General features: G+C 43.3%; 1 protein-coding gene across 3 annotated transcripts in view; it reads right to left on the bottom strand.

The window, feature by feature from the left end:
- Positions 1-22,466, bottom strand: part of RASA3 (RAS p21 protein activator 3) — a 187,326-nt gene that overhangs the window by 132,014 nt on the left and 32,846 nt on the right. The window contains exon 1 of one of the 3 annotated variants that reach the window (XM_068926026.1): positions 6,588-6,929. The exons of the other annotated variants lie outside the window; for them this stretch is intronic. Coding sequence (XP_068782127.1) covers positions 6,588-6,642 — 55 coding nt within the window. The 5' untranslated portion in view covers positions 6,643-6,929. Of the gene's footprint in view, positions 1-6,587; positions 6,930-22,466 lie in introns of those variants that run through there. 3 annotated transcript variants of the gene reach the window in all.

The raw sequence follows: 22,466 nt of genomic DNA, 5'->3' as shown, positions 1-22,466 counted from the left end.
AAATCTCATTGTGATGCAGAAAAGTATAATTTTTTTTTCTAGTTAGGTATAAAGACGATAATCAACATCACATGCCTCATCTTTAGAAGATATGCGCCTGTGATGCTGAAGCAGTACTGGTGGGAAGCCAGTATAAATTAATATGTACTAAAACACATGAACTGTCATAGACAGTTAGGGGTCCAAAACTGAGCTCGAGATGCAAGCAGTTCAAGTGGAAGGTCCTAGAGATATGCATATCGGTCTGTCAGATTATCCTCTTGGTGATCTCATTGCAATTTTAGCATTTGTGTTCCACAGTAACCGACCGAGCCTATGCATATCGAGACTAACAAATACAGCGCCATCAAGAAAACACTAACCCACAAACCACAGAAGGAGAGTGGACTGAACAGCATAGCAAGATTCAAACTGTCTCATGACAGGGTCAGTTTATGGACGTGAAAGCAGGAGACGCACCTGCTGTTGCCTCCTCTGCATTCTCCCCCTCCGCCCCCATTAACCTCCTGATACTTGTCCAGAAACAGCTCTGACATTCACTTGAGTGTACAGATTCAGTTCACTGAAATGGAAGAAGACTAAAACTGACAAGAAAAAAGTTCAAGTTTTTTCGGCCTGCTTTGTAAATTGAACTGGATTATTTTGTCAGCAGAGCAGCATCAGAGTCAACAACAGGTGTGTTTGGGGTAGAGGCATGCAAAGAGCTGGGAGCAAGATGAGCAGGGAAGGGGAAAAGCAAGACCTCCCTCTTCAGCAGCTCTGAGTTACTAATCTGGGTTAGCATATCATGAAGCCATGCCTTATTATCTACTAGGAGAAAATAACAAAGCAATGGGTGAAACATAAACGAGTTCATCATCAGTAGAACAGAGATATAAAAACACAGCAAGATGTAGCACAGAAGCGAATATCGAGACCTGCCTAACATGATAATTTAAGGACTATAGCATTTGTTTTCAATCAATTAAAACAGTCTGAAAAGTCATTTCAACACAATGAAAAGTTTCCAAAAGCATTTGCTGGAAAACAGTGAAGCTAAGACATCCAGCATTTATATAAAGTCCTCACATAAGAGCATTTGGTACTTTGACCGGTAGATAGTCACCTCAGCAAGCTTCTGAGGACAAGAAAACAAAATCGCTTCTAGTTCTCATGACAGAGATTAGAGAACACTTTTTTTAATATGTATGTATTTATTGCAAGAGAGGAAAAAAAAATCTACAATATTTGACTCCTGACATTAGAGGCTCTGAGCAAATCTGGTTTATTGTTTCCCTCATGAGAATTCACCTCTGTGACTCCTAAAAGCCAAGTCACATGGGCTTCTGCTCTCATATGTAAACCTTTTTTTTTTTTTGCTTAAAAATAAGTTAACTTATGGATACTTTGATGCTAGGCTGGCAGTTCCAAATACAGAAATCCTCCACTTCTTCAAAAACCAAGTTCATTCACATAAAATATTTTCCCCTGCTACACTATTTTCCTTCTCTCGCTCAGAAGGACAATGCTTTGAAGATTACAGTTGGCTCTCCACGCTTGCTCCAACCATGGTGGCTCCTGACAGTCCATGACAAACAGTCACAGCTTGCTGTTTTTGAAAGACCACCTGCCCTGGCTCTTTTCATTCACCACACTGAACAACCAGAACATAATAAATATAAAAGCTGGCAGAGTCTGAAATTTTGAAACAAAGGTGAGAAGTCTGCATATCCTATTCGTACTCTCCACAGCTAGTGGTAAACTCAAGCCTTGAGTAGTTTTTTTAGCATTGCAGTCAGTCAGTAACACTGTTGCCACTTTATTTTACCTCCACAGCATCAGTTTAAGCTGTACTTGTTAAATTTTTAACATGCAGAACTGATCTTGTGAAACCTTGAATATATTCTTGGTAAGATGCAAATAATTTTCTTCCTTTCCTCACTTGTTGGTCTACTAACTTTGAAATAAATCATTAGGAAATGCAAAACGTTTCTTACAAAAACGTGGATGATTTTCTACATAATCACCTTCTATTAGATATACGGGGAAAATTCTCTCATTCTAAAAATACCTAATCAACAACCTTATGCCCCATTTACATGGGGATAAATCCATTTACAGTATTACTCACTGAGCATATTTAGTTGTACTTACTTACTTCCATGAGTAACCACTTAAGGCACTAAATCCCAACAGACAACATTAAAAGGGACATCTTCTCAAGGCAAAATGGATTTCCCTGATGAACCTTAGGATTATTAGAATAAGAGAGGCCTTAAGTTTGTCAGAGACAAGACGGTTCCTCCTTACCCTTAGAGACAGGCACAGAAGTTATTTCTCTCAAACACTTATTCCGTACTGAGTTTCATGGTGGCAGTGCAACAAATACCTTCTCTAGGCAATCACCCTGCTTAAACACTAGTATACTGGCACTGAAGCAAATACTCATCAGCTGACTTCACCTAAGGCTCCCAGTTTCCCAAAGAAGGGTTCAATTCTCTTTGCAACATCTTCCAATTCCTTTTGCAACATCTTCAAATCCATAGCTCCGTATACACTTACAAAGAAAGCACAGTAAAATTAGACTCAAGTAGGTGGTACAGCCTCCAGACCAACAACCCTCAGCCAAATAGTCAACTGGATCACTGCAATATAAATTAGACTTTTGAGTTCTCAAAAAAAAATTGTGAATTTACCTTCTGATGAGGGCAAGTTGTGGATGCAGCACCAACCCAGGTCAGGTAGTAGCAAGCCTTTATAGGGCAAAATGTTGAAAGCTCACGTCTCTAATCACATACAGCACTAAGGAGAGACCATGCTGCCAGAAGTCTCACATTTTAGATCATGAACTCAACACTTGTGACCACAGAAGGTCAATCCTGGGGTCCTTTTCAAAAATGATAAAGGAGATGTATAAGTTTACAAATGTCTTAAACTACTGTAAACACTAACAGTGTATCAGCTGGCCACTATACCTCTGAAGCCAGCAAAACTGTAAGCAAATAGGTCCTACTCATTAAATTGGGGCCTCTGATAGTCCTCTAATGTACAATATACTCCTGCTCCAAGAATACACAGTGTTGCACCATTATTACTCCAAAGCTATGGGACAGCTTAGTCTATACAAAAAGCCTAGCTATTGCTAGAAAAATATAATTTTAGAGCAGTTTGAAGAGTCTTATACTCCTGCCCACAACAGTACTAGATTTCAGGTACATGAAGAGCTAAATTGCTTGTTACGTTACAGTGAGAATTCACAAGTGAGCAGTTTTCCTAAGTTCTCAAGTATAAATAATTTCATGAAGTAGATTCTGCCACAAAGGGAGACATTATCTGCTAACCAGAACATAGCCTTCCAAAGCAGAAGTGCTGAATATGAGCTTTTATTTTTTCAGTTGAAAGTTTAAGTTAAACAGTTAATGTCGTTTAAGGAGAGATAAAAGTAGCAATCAAGTACAATATATTTATTAAATATTATTAGCAGTAAAATACAAGTCATGTTGTCAAGCAGAAGCACACTCTTTGTAGTTTTTCCAGCCAATCATCAGCCATAGAGCCTTATGTTGTTTCCTTTCAGGTTTTGAAACACTGACTCATGGAAATATCAGCACTGCACACTTCCTCAAAGTGGCAATCTTATAGGAAGTGTTTGTTTAGTCTTACATGACACATTGTTTTGTTTATGTATAAGGGATTCCGGTAAAAATAATTTTCAATTAAGAAAAAAAAAGACAAGATGACAACAGTTTCAACAAAGGGAAGCCAAAAGAAATCAATTTCAAGTAGACTTGAGAGCAGCATACATATTCACATAGAAATTACTCTTTTCTTTTCACTGTATGCTACTTTCTTGCAAGAGACATGAGCAGAAATAGTCAGGCACTGAGTTCTCTCAATTCAACAAACCACAAAAGAAACCAGAAACTGGACAAGAGGTGGCACAGTAACACAACTCCTAACACTGCTACTCACAGTGACAGAGTTCATGTTCTTGCTCCACTTCTTCAATATCTCAGTGAGACATTTTGGAAATGGCACATCATTAGCAACCAAATGAGGGAAAGATGGGATCCTAAGAACCTCAAGGGTTCACATTTTCAACAGAGAACAGATGGCTCAAGCCAGATCCAAACAAGACTACAAATAACACTATTCAGAACAGGGAATCTTTTAGAAGAACTGGGATAAAGCTCCCCATCTAGCTAAATATTGCTGAGTCTACTCAACCCATCAGTCCCAGGAGAACAAGTAATACCAGCGGGGGAAAACGTGCCTTTTTCTACCTTCAGCTTCTTAGAAATACACGATGAGACCTAGCTGTGGCAATACATTATATTAGGGTATTCAAACATCTCTAGGCTACGGATGTTTTGCACAGCCTGAAACCTCCAAACTGCAACAACCATTTGCAGTGGTTGCCATATTAAGAAAGGCAAGTCACCATGTGTGCTCCACCCTTATCTCACAGTGTATTTGCACTAATTCTTCAAAACATCAGTCCTGCATTACATCAGATTCACACCAAGGCACACTTGTATACCAGCGCCACCGTTCATCATTTGCCAACAGAGGTGCTACAGATCTGGAAATCTCTTACTAGATCACGCACAGAATATCTGAAAGTTGGAGATAAGCTGGAATTCGGTTGTGGAAAAAGCTTCCAAAAAATAGAACTGACTTCAAGGCTGACCACTTTTAGAGCATGATAAATCAAAATGAGTCAAGAGGGTAAATAACTTCCCCCTCTTCAAAAGATTCAGGGCTTCCTATCACTAGAGGAGAAAGATGTTAGTGAACAGGAAGTGCTAACAGACAAGTTAGTTTACTATTGGGAATAGCTGCCAGAAGTAATGCCCCTCCCTCTCCCTCCAGGGCCAACCATCACCTTTCACATCCGCACACTGGTGTCTTTTTGGAGGGAGTCTACAAGCCTCCACATACAATTTCTTCTAGATTTCAAGATCAATTAATTCACAAAGCCTGTTAGATTAGAATTACTTCCCCAACCCATCCGTAACCAAAGCAATACTACCACTTCTGTTTTTCCCACAAGACTTTCACAAAAGATAGTCAGCTACAGAAAAGTATTCAACTTCTAAAAACGAAGTCCGTAAACTCCTGCCCCAAAAGTTGATTAATAAGGCTTCAGATACTTTCCAGTGTAGAAAGGAGTTTGCTTTTGCACGCACTTACTACTGCCCTCTGCTGTATTAGAGCTGAAAATCTGAGGGCAGCAAAGCTCTTTGCTGCTCAAAGCACTGGCGTTATTCTTGCAGTTCATGGAGTGAAGATCTCCCACTCAGAAGACAGAAGTGAAGCCCCAGTGCATGAGCGATGCATGCAGTTTTTCCTGTCAGCACCCTCGCGAAGGGAAGGCAAGAGGCCTTACTGCAACAGTGCACATTCATCAAATACTCAACTCTAAACGACAGCTCTGATAACTGAAGTCAGTAGAAGGATTAACTTCAGTCAACGATTTAATGGGATTAATCTCAAGTCTTTTGTTGCTCTTACTATCTTCCATCTTTTCCGGCACTCAAAGGAGTCCTCATGTTCTAGTCACTTCAATCGTTTAGGTATGATATTGTCGCTGTTTTCTTCTCAAAAAATGAGAGACAGCATCTTATGTTTGAGACCTGTTCCTATTGCTTTCACAAATATCAGCAGACAGAAATAGTAAAGCAATTGCAACAACTTGCACACACTTTTTTTCTTTAATCTAACATGACAAGTAGCGGTTACAAAGTCGCTTTTACAAGCATCAAAAGGCAAGGGGACGTTTTCCAAGAGCGGTAATAGGAGGCTACGGGTCCAACTCCCTCAGGACCCACCACTGGGAATTGGGCACTAAAACTCCTCACTTCCTTTCCAATTCCCAGGCACCAGCGTAACAAAGTGCTCCCTGCGAGCACGAGTTTAACTCTGTTACGGAAACAAGGGATTTCGCTACAATCTTGCACACTCAAAACAGTACCAGAGAGAGTTTAATCTACACAGTGACGTCCGTCTCCTACTTTCTAATAACGTGGTTTGCAGCCCGATCAACAGCAAGAGCGAAGCTGCAGGCACAAGCTGCAAGAAACCATCCAGCAACAGCGGCCCCAGCCTGCCCCGTTTAACGAGGCGAGGCTTTAAGGCACGGACTCCTCCTAACAGCTGCTTTTTCTCTCTCCCCCCTTTTCTTTCTTTTCTTTTTTTTTTTTTTTGCCCGGTGTTACAGCAGCTTTGCCAGCCGCACGCAGAACAGAGACGCGGCGACCACGCTCACCTTCAAACTTTTAGCATGTGGCTTAGCAACGATTAAAATATATACATATGTGTTTGTGTGTGTGTGTGTGTATACACATATATATATATATACACACATACAAAAGAATAACTAGAATCGACCTAACGTGCCCTGTGCCGCCCGGACCGCGCTCCGCAGCCGGAGGCGCACGGCGGCACCGGCCTGTCACCGCGGCATCGCGGCCGCCCCTCGGCACCAACCTAACGGCTGGGCTGGGCGAGGGGGGGAACGGGACTGGCCCCCCCCCTTTCCCCCCCCCGCCGCCGCCGCCGCCGCCCCTTCCCCGGCCGCCCGCTGCCGCCCTTGCGCCCCTCCTCACCGATTTTAATCCTGACGCTCTGGAAAACGCGCAGCCCCTCTTCCTCCACCGCCATGGTGCCGGGGCCGGGGCCGCCGCTGCGCCGGCTGCGCTCAACGGCGCCGCAGCTCCTCCGCCGCGGGGACGCGCGGGCCGGGGAGAAGGGGGCAGGCGAGCCCCCACCACGAGAGGGAGGGCGAGCGGACGGCTCGGTGCGCGCCGCCACCGGGTGCCCTGCGCGAGGGAGAGAGCGAGCAGCGCAGCGCAGCGCAGCGCAGCGGAGCAGCCCAACGCCACCTCCCGCCCCGCGCTGGCAGCAACAACGCCGCCGCCGCCGCTGCCGCCGCCGCCGCCGCCGCCGCCGGCAGCGCCCGCCCCCGCGCCGCCATTGGCCAGCGGAGCTCCCGACCGCGGCGCTCATTGGCCGCTCCCTGCCGGGGGGGCTGGGAGAGAGCGGGGGGCCGGGGCAGGGCGGGGGAGATGGGGGGAGGTTGCGGCGCTTTGCAACAGCTGGAGCGCGGCGCGCGCCGCCCGCCCAGCTGCGGGGCGCCGCCGGCGCTGCCGCCGCCCTCCCCCCCCCCCCGCCTCCCTCCCTGCCGCCGGCCGGCCGCGGCACCGTCCCGCCGTTAGCCGTGCCGGGGGGGAGCGGGCGGCGGGTGTGAGGGGCGCGGCGGGACGCTTTCGTTTCTCCTTTCGCTTCACGCCCCCGAGGGAGTCCCCAGAGGGCAGCTGGCGGGGCCTGGCTCCAGGCCCGGCCCGGGCCGACCGTTAGGGAGCAGCCGTTGGCCCCCGCCGCGGGGCGGGCGTCAGGGTGAAAGGCAGGCGGGCAGGGAGGGATGTTCAAGGCCTCTTTTCCACAGAGAAATCCATTAAAAAAAAGGGGGGGGGGGACAGTTGCGATGGCCCCAGGTTGAAACTCATTCATTAGCGGGGAAGAAGGGGGCCGTATGAAATAAAAACGAAGTGAGAGTCTGGGAGCTGGGAACTGGCCAGTCTGTCCCCTGGCGCCATTTGATCAGCAGCGAAGCTCGCTCTACCTGACTGGCACGGGAAGAGCAAGCAAGTCAGATTTCAGGCTTGCAGCATTATATGTGAAAACGCCAAGAAACAGAACCCATGTCAGTACTCGGTGCCAAACGCTGGGCCTTGTAAAGTCAGCAGCTGCAATACCCCTTGCATAAAGATCTGTCAGAAAAAGCCAAAATATTTAATTGAAAAACTACACATCTGTGTCCTCACGTTTTCACAGCTAAAACTTGCAGGTTGCTGGGGCCGAAGAAAGCACTCTAACTTGCTGTAGCTATTGCAGCACAAAAAGAGAGGTCTACAGATTATGTTTTAAAAAATTCTGGTAGGTTTGGTGCAGGTGGTCATAAACCGCCCCCGGAGGCTTAGACCATCCCTGCGTCGAATAGCCTAGTCACCTTACAAGCCAGCATGTCTGAGAAGCACAAACAAAATGCTGTTTCTCAGGCCTGCAGGGAAGAAGAACAGCAAAAGCTTTCCCATTCTACCTATGGATTTCAGAACTAAGAAAAAAGCAAACGGACTAAGGCCAACCTATGCATATATTGAGAAGCTAGTATGTCGAGGCAGACAAGTAAGGGACCGCAAGAAATTGGAAGGCAAATCCTCGAGCGTGAAAGTCACGGGAGGCATGAAGTTCATAGGAGAGCTGTCGTTCAGGCAAGCTAAACGAACATAGTGCTGCAGTCCATCATTGCTTGAATCACTGAAGAAACAGATGTCTTTGTTTAAATGGGGAGATACTGAAATACATAACAGCAAAGGAAAACTCAGGAAGGAGCTACATGGGCAGTGGAAGTCAGCTTAGAGGAAAATCTGAGGCATTTGGTTTTCTAGCACAGGTAGGGGCCTAACTCTGAAAGGAAGTTGGCAAGCTCAGAACCAAAAAAGGAAGCAGTGAGTTATCCTAAGGAACTGCCTGATTTACTGTGTTCTCATTGTCTGTGTAGCCAAGTGACTTATATCATTTGATAAAAACATTTGCATAGCACAGGACTCTGTATTGATTTTATAAAGCAATCACCGGCTTCCATTTACCAGCATCCGTGGCATAACTCCCTCCTTCTCACTGCATATGCCCAATGTCTTCCTACCCTCTATTGTGTTATCCCAGCTCTCCCTGCCATCTATAGTCTCCATAATGCTTCCAGCTCACTGCAATACTTCAGCTCCTACATCTACAGGTCCTTTGCATCTCCCATTATGCCTTCAGTTCTGCTGCTGCTAATAACATTTACCATTCTCCCATCATATCCCCATTTCATTTATCACAACACTTGTTAACTCCCCTATTTTTGTCTCATCTTCCAACTGGACAAGAGGCAAGATACGCACCAGCCTGGACAAGAGCTACAAGAACGTTGATCAGATAGCTCACAGTTAAAGTGCACTGACTCAGACTGGCCAGCCTGCTATTGCCTCTCAGATGCTGGATGGGGCAAACAAAGTTTTGGAGAACACCTGTTTTACAGGCCTGTTTTAACACCCTATACATTTTCACAGATCAAGAGGAATACACAACGGCTGGTGCTTTTGCTCCTTCACCACACACACACACACCTTGAACATATTTGCACAAAATAAATACAGGCCCAGAGTCACCTCTTTGAAGAGGAACGGCAAACAACTGTTATACAGAACGCTGTATGCGGGCAGAAACAAGCTTTTGGCTGTAAGTGGACAAACTTTTCCTATTGTCAGGATCCCTGTAAGCTAACCCCAAACAAGTTCACAAGCTGAGCTAACAAACGGATCTATTAAAAAAAAAAGTTATCTTTGTACCTCTTGTGATTCAGTAACCAGAGAAATAACTTCTACATGCTGATAATGGGAACTGATAAACCTTCCCCACCAAGATCGGAGGAGGAACCTGTTTCCTTGCTATGAATGTTTACAGACATCTCACATAAAATGTTTTACCTCTCACTTTCTGTCTTCCATATTTGCCATTGGCACATAAACACTACAGTTGGCTTAATTTCCCAGTCTGAAGTTTCTCTCACCTGCAGAGTGTTCGCCCCAAAACAGAGTCATTTGAAAAACATAAACTTAGCAATTCTCTTCTTAGCCTTTGCTGATGCAAGGGTTACTCTCAGCAGATACTCAGCAGACTACCCTTCCCGATATGCAGCTGTGTGCTCTTTTCAGACAGAAAGGTACTCCTATCTCCTTTACATCCAGGAGGGGGAAAAAAAAGCACCTACCTATACCCAGTTCACAAAAAAGACTATACATAAATGCCCCACCCCTTTTTTTTTGCACCCAAATTTGGAGTCAGATCTCTTAATAAAATCCAACACAAATCCACCCTGCTACCTAAGGTGATGGTTGTCCTCCTGCCTCTGTCCTCAGACATTCCTTGCAACTACTGTCTGTGCTAACACTAATGCTCATGAGAATGTGTGCTGTACCACATTTGTTGGCAAAAACTGTCATGAATACCATTTGTATATTATGAAAAACAAGAGGCCCGTAAGCCATGACACTCCAAAATGATTTGGCCACGATCATAAGCGACCTGACAACCGAACATCCCAATCCAAAGGTGTGACTGGGGCACAGTGGCATGCTGGGCACCTTTAGGAGAGTGTGCTTACCCAAGGCTACACTTCCAGGCTCGCAGTGAGGATACTACCGGTTTTCAGGATGGCCAAACTTTACTAAGAGGATGGGCACGTCCAGGAAGGCTGTGGCAAAATTACAAAACAAGCAAACAAACAAACAGAGTTTCCTTTAAATCTTAGTCAAGCGCCACAAACTTCCAAACCTAAGCATAAAAGAAACTAACAAGATGCCTTCAGAATCAATCAGTAACAGTGAGACCAGGCCAACGTTAAAAACAAAATGCCAAAAAAATCCCCCTAGTTATTAAAAATAAATTTGGAGCAAGTAAAAAAAGGCTGGCACCTTCTTACACTCTTCACTATAGAATAAATCAAGCTTCTTCACATCAGAATCCACAAATTGTTATTACTTGTGGCTTGCTGTGCTGGCCAGCTACTCTTCTGATTTCCTACCAGGCCTTTTCTGCTGAAACCCTTTGACAATGCTTCTGCATATCAGCCTGAGAGTCTCTTTTCTGTCATCTTTCTCTCTTCTCTTGACACAAGACTAAAAGCATTTTGCTTCTCCGGTAACAAACATCTGCTTCCAAACCTGCATGCCATATAGCCCAACAATGTAAATGAGAACAGTGTCAAAACTCATATGAATATATATGTTCAAAGATGTTAAATGCATTACAAGAAACAGTCAAAGAATGCACATTGCTTTTTCTATATCTCTACTGCTGAAATGAAAGCTCACCAGCAGCATATCACATGCATGTGCACATATTACAGATAATGTGTGCATGCAACATGAGGTTTGCAGCTGCTGCAATCTGATCAAAAAATCTAGGCAAAGCAAAATGCCAGTTTTTTAAGATGCGGATGAGTCTGTTAATGACCGTATCTTTTCCAACTTCTCTTCATCCAAGCCATATGGGTTTATATTATCAGCTCTTCAGAGGATTCTTGGGTCTAAATTAGACTACAAAGAAGGTCATTTTCTGTGACTCATTTGTGCCAGGCAAGGAAATCATTTCCTCTCTTGATCTACATGATAGCTTTCTCTTGGGAGGAAACAGAATATATGAAGCTTTCTAATCTCCTTTTCTATTATGCAAGAAACTAACAAAATATGAATCTACTATTCCCTGGGTATCACAAACTTGCTACCTCTCTTTATGCGGCATTATTGCTTCTTAACATTTTTTGTAGGTTCCTCTCATTATGATCACCAGAAAACAAGAGCTATTACCAAATCAGTCCATAGCACTTGCATTGCCAAACTTTTGTTCAGAACAACACAAGACAAAGCAAAACAAAAAAGGAACAGGGATGAGTGGGTAGGGGAGGGAACAGGGACATTTTGATTCTTTTAGGGAATGTTCTGGAAATAGAGAGAAAATAAAGTGCACAGTTAATAGACTGATGGACGCATAATGAATCTACTCTAAATTATGCCACTGATTTACTAAACAATCCTAGGGAAATGTATGTGTAATTCATTCTCCCCGTAAATGAAATGGCAACAGTGGCAACTCCCTTGCTTTTGTGAGGTGTTTTATGTTGTCCAGCTGCACTGTGCAGTAAAACTACCAATCATTTTAATCTAAAGAAATAAGCGTCTCTCAAAGACTTAAATGTTGCCAACATGACAGCCATCTTTTTAACTAGGAGAACCATGGAAATTCTCAGCTGTACAAACTACAAACTACAGTGCTGCACTTTGTCAGATGGCTGACAACAGACGATCAACCTCTTGGGGCAAGGACCACTTCAAAAGTGCTGCGGTACAAGAGGATCTTTGCCTAGCCCAGTATCCTCACTCTTTAAATGTGCATTAGCAGATACTTCAAAACACAGTGTAAGAACTGGAATGTTCTGCAACGTAATTTCCCAGCTTTCAGTAACCTACAGCTTAGCCGCTTCTTGATCTAGAGGCTTTTTCTGCATAGATTTTAGCGAGATCTTTAACAGCTCTTGAAAGACGTTTTCTGCTGAACTTATGTAATCACTTTTTGAATCCATTTATATTTTAGCCCTACCAATATGAGTTCTACCATTTAATTATGAATTGCATGAAAACATACTTCCTCTGTGTGTTTAAGTCTGTTGCCCGATAACCGATAGTCACTTACATTTGCCTCTTCTAGTCATGAGCTTGTAGACCATTTTCATATTCCCCTTTCTCAACCCTCAAGCACCTCTTCTCTGAGCTGAAAGTCTAGTTATTTTTTTTCTTGTACAAAGGCCTCTGGTCATTTTCCATACTTCTTTCACTGTAGTTATTTTTTAAGATGCAGCAAACAAGAAATGCAAGCAGTATTCAGATATGGGAACACCAACAATGCAGTCACGTGACGTTTTTTTTTCTTTGTTCTTTTTCCTTTTCTTAATAATTCCTAACATTCTGCTAGCCATTTAGCTGACATTGAACATTCAGCTGATTTTTCCATAGAACATGATTTTGCTGCCATACTACTGCAATAATTCCAGGATCTCCTGAATGTTACCAAAAAATTAAAAACAGCAAAAATAACCAAAGTCTATGGTTATTGACTTTGACAGATCACGTGGATGCATTTATAAATTGGCAGTGCTAAAGAGGATATCTTCTATAGCAGACACTCATTGTTCATGGTTTTAAACCTGATTATGTTGGGCTTTCACAATAATATATCAATGTAATCTGGTAGTAATGCACTAGAACTAACTTTTTTTTTTTTTTTTGCTAAGACCTCTCAGTAATAAGACACTACTAAGATAAATGTTATTGCGATACTGTGTCTTCAGAGAGGTCTGATCAAGCAGTCTGAAAACAACATAGACTATCAGGAACTCCCAATTTTCACTCCTAAGCTTTCACAAATCTTTTCTTGAGTAAATTGCTAACATTCTCCACCCCATTATCCTCATCTGCTAGGGAGAGAGAAAAACAGTATGTGTATACTTTATAGGTTGACTGTAGTGGTTAATTAGATGGCTATGGAAAAACTCAAAAAAAAAAAAGGCTTAAGAACACAACTTAAGTACGTAGGTTTGCCAAATCTGGCAAAAGTAGCATTACCAATGAAATGCTCCCTTTCAGTCTTCCTCAACCTGCAGTTTCTAGGTCATGACAACAAACATCCTCATCCAGAACTGCCTCCAAATGCCACTTCATAGATGTCTGCAGTTCAATCTGCTGACGCAGGGGCTCTTCAGCTCTTGAATATTGAGCATCACTTCTGAAGTTTATTATGGCAGACTATTATGGCAGATATCGTGGAAAATGCTGCCAAGAATAGCCTACATTTTTCACATGCGCTGTTGGGGATCTGATGTAAATAAAATCTATACGGGCTTGATTCTGCTAGCGTTATGCAACTGCTTAATTTTACGCAGGCCTCGCTGACTTCACTGCAACTAATCAAATGTGTACTGAGAAGACAGCATGTAAATACTTAGCATCATACTGCTCAGCATGGCAAAAAACCCTCATTAGTGAAAAGATCTCCACAAATTAATGGAAACTAACAGTGGCTGCTTTCATTAAAACTGCAGCCCATATGATGTGGGTGAACGACAGCACATTTTCTCTGGGAGTGTATGACTTGGCCTACAGCTGCCTGGCTTCAAAAGAAAAGGAGAAAACCCAGAAAGGCCTTGTGCAGGACGAGACAAATAGATAACTCTATAAGGCAAATGTTGTATGTAATGAGAATTCACACTGATTTGCTTGGAAAGAGATAACCTGACTGAAGTGATTGAAAGGATGAAGAGTGATGGGAAGACCAATCACTCCCCAATGGTAGCTTCCCCAATAACGTGGTAACAGAGGAGATAGTGATTTCAAAGGAAGTTGGTGAGAGAAGGGAATATCACTTTAATGAGAGTTAAGACTACGATTTGATGACTGAACAAGATATTGTGACTAGCTTTTAGGAAGACCTAAATAGTTTTAAGAGCGCTAATAATATTTAAACCAGGGCTAAGGGCAGCTATTACCCATATTGAGGGGCTGCATGACTACTCCAACTCATGTGGCCCAAGAAACATTTGTCCCTGACAGAAGACATGGAGAAGTGAAGATGTCTCTGGTAGTGCCTCTGACTCTCATTGACTGACTAGTAAATCCACCCCTTTCACAGTTAGACAGTGAGAGTAGTCACAGCTTTTGCTCCAGAAGTCCTAGAACTAACCAGTTCTGCAAATCAGGAAAGTGCTCCAGTCCTTTCCCTGTCTTCATACAGAGTGAAGTACAGCAGAAATAAAATGAATCTACATAAGCAGGAAATTAAGAAGCAGTCTGTGATTATCCATGGCTCCAAAGGTTAGAAGTTTGCATCTGACATAGTTGCAGAGGAATGAAGAAATAGCAAAGAAATAGCTTGTATGATTAAAGTCTGGCAAAGAGAAATGCTTTGGATCATTATGCTGAATGGAAGAAGAAAAGGAAGAGGACGATGACAAGAAAAAGGTTATAATTAACAGAATATGGACAAGGGAGTCAGCCACAGCGACAATGAGAAAAAACAGGTTTCATGAAAATACAGAAGTGACAAAGCTTAACTGAAGAAAAAAAATGGGGAAGACTGGAGACTACCGAGAGGGGTGTTACTGGACTCTCTCTCTAAATTTTTATAAATATATCTATTTATACATATACACAGATACACACACACACACACACACACACACACACTGGATAAAAGTAGAAGCAGGAAGCTTTAGAAGCAGGAAAACTGGGGACCGCACTGCAGTCACTACTCTTGGAGAAAAAGATCTCCTCCACTATGGCCTCTGAGTACAGAAAGAAAAGCCTGTCTACCTGCTGATCTTACTGCTTGCCTTTTAAAATATTCTCACATTTTTTCGGGATGTCGCTGGAACACCGGGCCAGGAAGAGGCCAGAATGGGGAAAGAAAATTGCTTTAATTACAGGAAAAGGGGGCCACTGAGAACTAGGTGTTACAATAGCTGAGACAATACAACTCATTTTCGTGTTATATGGTTTTTACGTCTATGTTTTTTAAAAAAATAAAGCTTTGCTCTTTTAATCCTTATTCATCACTTCTAAAAATTTGTCAACCTCCTGTCATTCCAGAAATGTAACCATGATTGATAAAATCCTAGTCGTCACAGCTGGCTAGCACAGAACGTTCAGGATTCCAAATGAAGTTTAACAACATGAAATACCTTCTAGTTAAACTTGTAAAACCACTGTGTTCTGGGACGTATCTGCTTTATTTGAGTCTATAAACTTTGCTTTCCTATTAAGGAACAAATCTCTCTATCTTACATAAGAGATTGCAAAGTAAAAAAGTTTGCATTGTGATCTTACAGGAAAAAAGCAGTGATTAGGTGCAATAATGAAATGTGGTGATTTTTACTGCAGTTTAGTAAGTATGCATCCATCCTCATCTCTCCCACATTAGCCTTTTGTGGAACTGCTGTAATTAAGTGAAAACAGCAAATGATCTTGAGAAAAAAAAACACAACTGAGCAGCATAGGAGTTTCTATTTTTTTAAATACATAATACTGCTGTCTATAGTCAATATGTTATTGTGCGGACAGTCATATAAATGCTGTATTTCATAAGTAATTGCGTATTGGCAGCCACAATCATTACTTTCGTATCTTCTTTTCTCATATGTCAGCAACTCATCTGCAGTTCTCCCTCTTCTTTATTAGAGCTAATTTGACAACACAGGACTCCATCCTTATTCTCCTTCTCCAAGGCAAAACTTTAGATCCCCATAATTTAGCACCAACAACAGTAACTCTTCTGGGGGGACTGTTAGGAGAGCTCCTTCTCCAGCATCATGCCAGCACCAGTGTTGTACAGTCCCCAGATTTTACTACCAGCATCTACCTGAAAACACTCATAAAGCCAATACTTCTGTGCCTCCCAGATATGTCCCAGTTTTGTCACATACGCAAGACATGTGACAGATGCTATTAAGTTTACACTGACTTTCATTGAGAAGCTTTGCATAACTCATCCACAGCCAGTGCTGTGAGTAACACAGCTTTCCCACATGCAGTTATAAACCTTTCATAGAATTTTCCATTTAGTCACACACTTAGCATGGGTCAGATCCTGTTGTCTTCCATTTGGTCAAAAATCCCATTGAAGTCAAGGCTGGAGGGTCAGCTTGCGAATGCCATGCTGAATAGCTCCCATTGAACTTACTGCAATTACTCATGTGAGTGAGTAACTTGTCACTAACAAGTAAAAGGAGCAAAATCTGGTCCTCATTAGGGATTGCTAATCTGAAAAATACCTCATTTGGTGAGTAGTACCACTGAGGCAGAACAACTCCCTTGGTGAGGTGCTACCTAAAAAAACAAATGTGGCACAATTTGGCACTATATTTTTAGCATGTCATTCATTAAAGCAGTGGCTAATTATCCAGGCATGACTGCGTGGAGAAACTCTCTCCCTTCACAGTACTTGAGCAAGGATAATCTTACACCAAGAAACACAATTAGCCAGATGGTTATTTGGAGTTTTTTGGAATGGAAGTAATTTCTCTGATCTGAGAGATTAAAAATCAAAGCTGGAAGAAAAAAATCATACCACACTTGATTCCCAAGTATTTAATTATATATTATCATGGGTAACTACTAATCCACTGCAATTATGCAATCTTATTTTATCACTGTTGCAACTCATTTATAGCCACTATATAATGTGTATATTTAAGTCAATATCTGAGTAAACAGTCTGGAAAACACATCATTTGTACCCAGATTTGGTTACTAGCATGATTATCATCTGCCACCTGCTGGAAATAGCTGTGATATCTCAACTTAGTTCCAAACATGGAAGGTCTGGTCACTCATCAAGTAAGCACAAATGACAAGGAGCAAAATATGCTCCTTGTGCCCAGGAGCATATTCATCTGGCACCCAGTGAGAAAGTTTAATTTGCACATGAGGGTATTTGTGTGCATTCACATAGGACTCATGACATACCATTGCTTAAACCAGTAGAAAATTAATTGGCAGGGAATAACACTATTTGCCTTTATCTGAACAGAAAGCCAGATGTCTAATTGGAAACTAATGTATCCAGCTAATACCTCAGCACTGGCATAGCACTATAATAGATCTGAGAAACAAATCAGAAGCTCTTGCCACCATATTATCAATGGTATAATTACACATCCACCCGCACCATCCTTATAAAGGATTTCTTCCCTTACCCCCGTTCAAATCTTGAGGTTAAAGAATGAGAGAACCTTGAGGAGCATCGAAATTTGGATGCCCAGCAACGATAACAAAATTCAGTAGTCCACATGTTTTGGAGTGTTTCATTTCACACTCAGTCCAGGTAGTACAACTAGCACTGGCTTTCAGCTCGATTTGTTGAGGCTGGCCATTCCGCCCCATAAAACCCCTACGGAGAGCAAAACCTGCCTGTCCAAGACCTCTTCTCTCGCTCAAGAAAAGGACGGTCAGAGAGAGAGGGTTTGGATGAGATATTTTCTGAGGGCCAGAACCATGTAACTTGCCGCCTCCGTGCCAGTAAACCAAAGTAATCCAAGTAAACCACAGGGTGAATCCAAAGGAAGCATTGCAAGACTCGCTTTCCTCACTTGCTTGTGTGGAATAGGCTGAATAATAGCTGGACGCACAGGTAAGACGAGCAGTTCTTGTCAGCGTGCTGGCTTATTGCATCTGACTGTGGCCAAGGAGGGGACTAATTGTACTGGCGTAATTTTACAGTTGTCAGGTCTCCCCAAACCAGTGGAGAGAGACAGACTACAGCAGATAGTTTCAGATTTTTTTTTTTTAATCAAAAATCATACCCAGGCCCTTTAGCAGATGGCTTTTATGTGCCGAGCGGGTTTGGAAGAACAGCCTCGAGTTCACGTTTAGATAGTGCTTCAGGGAAACACAGTGCCTTTCTCTGGTATTTTTCATTTACTTCTGAGGTGAAACAAGGAGAATCAAAAATGAAGACTGGGAAACAAATAATTTTTGAAGGCTCTCCAAGTCAGCGGGAAGGAGTGGAGAAAAAGCAGAGACATTTCCAGGGACCTGACAAAATTCCCCTTAATTCCTAACTTTCTCCACTAAATTGTTGTAACCTGCATAAAGCCGTCGCACGTGTAGAGCAGGAAGAAGCAGCGTAAGCCCTGCAAAGCAATATCACAGATCGAACACACGGAGCAATACGTCACCAACAACCACCAGCGGCCTGGGCTTTCGCACGCCTCCCGCGGAGCGGAAGGGCCAGGCCTGCGCGAGGCATGTACCGCCGGGCTCTCCATCCCATTGCAGCGTGTTGCCTCACAGCTGCAGCGTTCACACAATGAGTATTAACCACAACCCACTTCTGTACCTCTGCACACCCACCTACAAACGCACCCAGCAACGCTGCTGTTGGGATTTGGTTTTAGCCACAAGCTTTTGCAGCTTCAGAGTGCTTTTCGGATCTTGCACGAGGTCCAGGCTAGCGACGCTTCAGGCCCCTGCAAGTTTTCTCTCTCCTCCCTGCTGCTCAGGAGGCTATCACCTCTCTTCCAGCAACGTGGGCCTTGCCCGCACTGGCAATTTGCCCTCCTTCCAGCTGCAAATTTAGCCATGCCTCGTGCTGACAAGTAGGCTGAGGTTTGCTCTGGTAAAGCCTGACAAGGTTTTGATGCAAACAACCAACCAAAAAAAATCCACCATTTAGAAAACTGACAGTCAAAGCAATCGGCAACACCCGCACGTGGCGCACACAGAAATCTTCCTAACTTTGCCGCAGTGACATGGGTATCCGGGAAAAGGATAAATTCCCAGCGCAGACAGGGCACTTGGCTGAACGCAGGTGCTCAGCTTTTAGAGCAGCTGGGGCTGCCTGGCCGAGTCGTCTAACCCGCAGGAGCCCTCTGCGTGGGCCGCAGGCCAGCCTCATGGCTCTGCAGCAGTAACAGCCACCCCCAGGTACCTTCCCCAGCGCCTGCTGGGCTTCCCCGGGAGGCACTTCCCTCCTCAGGGAGGATGGCGGCTCAGCCCCGAGTACCTGTTCCCCAGGAGAGGCTGCAGAGATGGTTGTGGTGGCAATAGCCTGCTTCCAGCCGGGCTCCCTCCCAGGTAAGGACGGAGGAGAGAGCTGTGCAAGTACTCAGTAGCACCCACCCAGTAAGATCAGTTTTCCCGAGAAAGCTAGGGACTCCTGCACAAGCAAACTGACCTTAATTGAGCACAAGCTCAAGCAACCGTCAGACAGTCCTCTCCTCTCCCCTTCTGCCCCCCTACCACATGGACACCACTAAGAAAAGTTAGTTATAACCACTTTTCTACTTGGCATTTTTGCCATAGATCAAGCAAATCCTGGATCTTACCAAACATTGTCTTAAAGATTTAAAATTGTGTGTGTGTGTGTGTGTGTGTGTGTGTGTGTGTGTGTGTGTGTGTGTGTGTGTGTGTGTGTGTGTGTGTGTGTGTGTATAACTCCATATGATGGCAGTGTTTTTCCCTTCCTCTTCCTCTCTTCCCACCCCCTTTCCCCTCTCTCAATTTCTCAAACAATAAGTGGGAAACACACTTTTTTTTTTCCCAGCCAAAAATTAATTCCTGCTCAAACCTTCCAAAAAGGGTCAAGTATAAAGGAAGCATCTGGTAAATCTGCTTTTGTATTGCAACGGGATGCCATAGCCCTCCTGTCACCCTCCCTTTGCACCACTCAGCGCAGCGTGCACTCGTGCCACACTGGAAAAGGTTTACTCTGCTGCACACATACGCACGGACACACATGCTGCGTGACTGTTGTCAGCCCTTAGATGGAAGTCACTAGGGTATACTGTGTGCGCAGGCAGAGAGGGTCACACTCACACCAGCAGTTTTTCAAGTTGCTTTTTTTTATCCCCCAACTACAGATGGACTCTTCAGCTACTCAGTCGAGTGGTTTGCTTATGAGTTATATGATAAGGGTGTGTGTTTGCAGGAGTCAAAGTCACAATTTGCGATCCTATCATGTAACATACTGAACTGACAAAAAAAAATTGGCTTCTTTCAACATCTCTAAATGCCCATCCAGGGAAATGCAGCGAATGAAAGGAGATTGGGCCTCATCCTGAAGCACGCCCGCAAGTGACTTCAATCACGCAGTTCGATCTGTGCACGTGTTCAAAATCAGGCAGACAGACACTTTGCAGAGTAAAGGCAGGAGTTATCATGACTTTAAAACAACTGGTAAAGCAGTCAACAAAAACCTTTGTTAACACCCATCTTACTTTCCTCTTCACACCTACAGAAAAATTTTTAAAGCTTTAAAAATCGTGTACTCATATATAGAAAAAGTGAGAGGCTGAGTACACATTACACAGCAAAAGCATACTGGAGAAAATGTATTTCTGGTCAGAGTGAACAACAGTATCTTCAATATTGGGGGTGCAGTGGGGGAAGAAGCATCTTTTTTTATAACTCATTCCATAATGACTGGGCCATTAGCATCAGCAGCTGCGGCAGCTGGCAGCTCCTGAGCCAGCCTCATCTCTTCTGGCAAAGACACCGGGAGAGGAAGGCGTAGCTATCCACCAACCTTGTGACAGGACTCGAGCGGGAAGTATCTCAAGATTCAAATTCCTAGCATCAGTATCATCCCCCGGAACTTGGGGCCCTATATGCTATACAAACAGGTCTGCTCAAAAATCACGCCAAAGCAGAAGAAAGATTAAAAACCAGACAAAACCAGAAATCTATAAGAGCTTTAAGGTGCTGAGATCTCACAAAAGTTGCTCAGCACATTCCAAGATTGCCCCACTAAAGAAATGGACTCGTATTGTCCACCTTGCTTTTAAGCTGCAGAAAAAAACAACTCTGCATTGTGTGAAAGCTGTATGTATATAGGTCTTGAAATATACTGGAAAATGCTTTTTATTTTGCAAAAATCTTCTTACTTTCATTTTACTTATTTATCTGTCCTTTACTCTTTTTCAGCAAGTATCCTTTGCTCTCAAGAAATCACATACTTGAGAGCATGTCCCTCTGCACATGGAACTTCCTATGATTGTTACTTAATGAAACTGTATTATCTACAGAATAAATGTCTCGTAAACATCTGCATTATCCCGGAGAAAGAGTAGGTCCAGTCCTCTGGTTTGTTAAGGATACTTGATGAGTTAGCTTCAACTAACCAGTGGAATATCACCCTAAAGAATCCCCCCCTGGCTTGGCTGTAGCTCTCAGTTTGAAGCATGAAATCAGAAATAGAAATGGGCACCTGCTGTGCCTGCCTTCCAGCACCACCTTCCGATCGAAAGGACTTGCTGGACCTTTTCCTTGAGTTTTGCTTTCCTTACCCAAAACCAAAACAACAACAAAAACCCAGTGAGAACCAGTTTTAGAACAAATACATATATGGGCCACAGTTTTTGAGGGCAGAGAGAGAGAGGAGGCGACCATAACGGAAGTTTAAATCGGCTTCTCTTCTCTCACCAACTTTTCAATTCAGAAGCAGCAGGGAAACTGTTCCAGAGATGTCGCATTCTTGATGGGCCATGTTTCCATCAGCATGAGAGGGTAAGTTTGCCTCACATTTTCAGAGCTTCATCGAAATCAATGAAAAGACTCCTTTGATAATGGTGCCCTTTGGATCTGTCCCTAATGGATCATTACACATGCAGCATTTAAAGACAGAGGCCATGACCCTGCCAAACAAATGAGGGCCTAAGCATTTCTACTTGTTCAAGAGCAAAATACAGTATTATATTACTGTGCACAGTTAGATGTTATATATATTTGAAGAGAAAGAAGTATTTCAACTCTGTACTCTCTATTAATTCTGTTGACATTCTCCATATCTTCCAGTTACAGTATCAGGACAATACAAGATCCCCAGCAGCTGAAAAAAAACACCACTCTTCAATTTCTTCCATCATTTTTCTAAAAATGAAAGTGTTTGCTTTACAAACTAAAACTGGTATGTACCAAGGTTTTAATTTTATGTCTGCTTCTGTTGTTTAAGCACCATTTCACACCAGCCATCACTAAAAATCACATAAACCGATATCCAACCTAACTTTGCTAATGAAATGCAAAAGTTAATCAAGGTACAGAGTAAAGAGAGCACTGGCCCTAATTCTGCAATGATAGCTGTGTTGGATAGTCATGCGAGAGATGCGTTGCTATTCCCCTGTACGCACATGAAACACTGTGTGCAAGAATAACTGACACTAAGAGCCTTGTGCTAAAATGGAACGTCCCCCGGGTCATTCTGGTGCAGACCAATTACGGCTAGTAAACTTTAGTGCGGTCAGCTCCTTCCCCACCTGCCAGTGCTTTTGTATAATGTGTGTTATCCTACCTGTTTTAACATCACAACTGTATGTTTTAATTCAGGTATTCTCT

Source organism: Struthio camelus, chromosome 1 (genome assembly GCF_040807025.1).
Source record: "Struthio camelus isolate bStrCam1 chromosome 1, bStrCam1.hap1, whole genome shotgun sequence".
NCBI lineage: Eukaryota > Metazoa > Chordata > Aves > Struthioniformes > Struthionidae > Struthio > Struthio camelus.
Note: the sequence above shows the minus strand (reverse complement) of the source record. Positions and strands in the feature narration are given on the sequence as shown.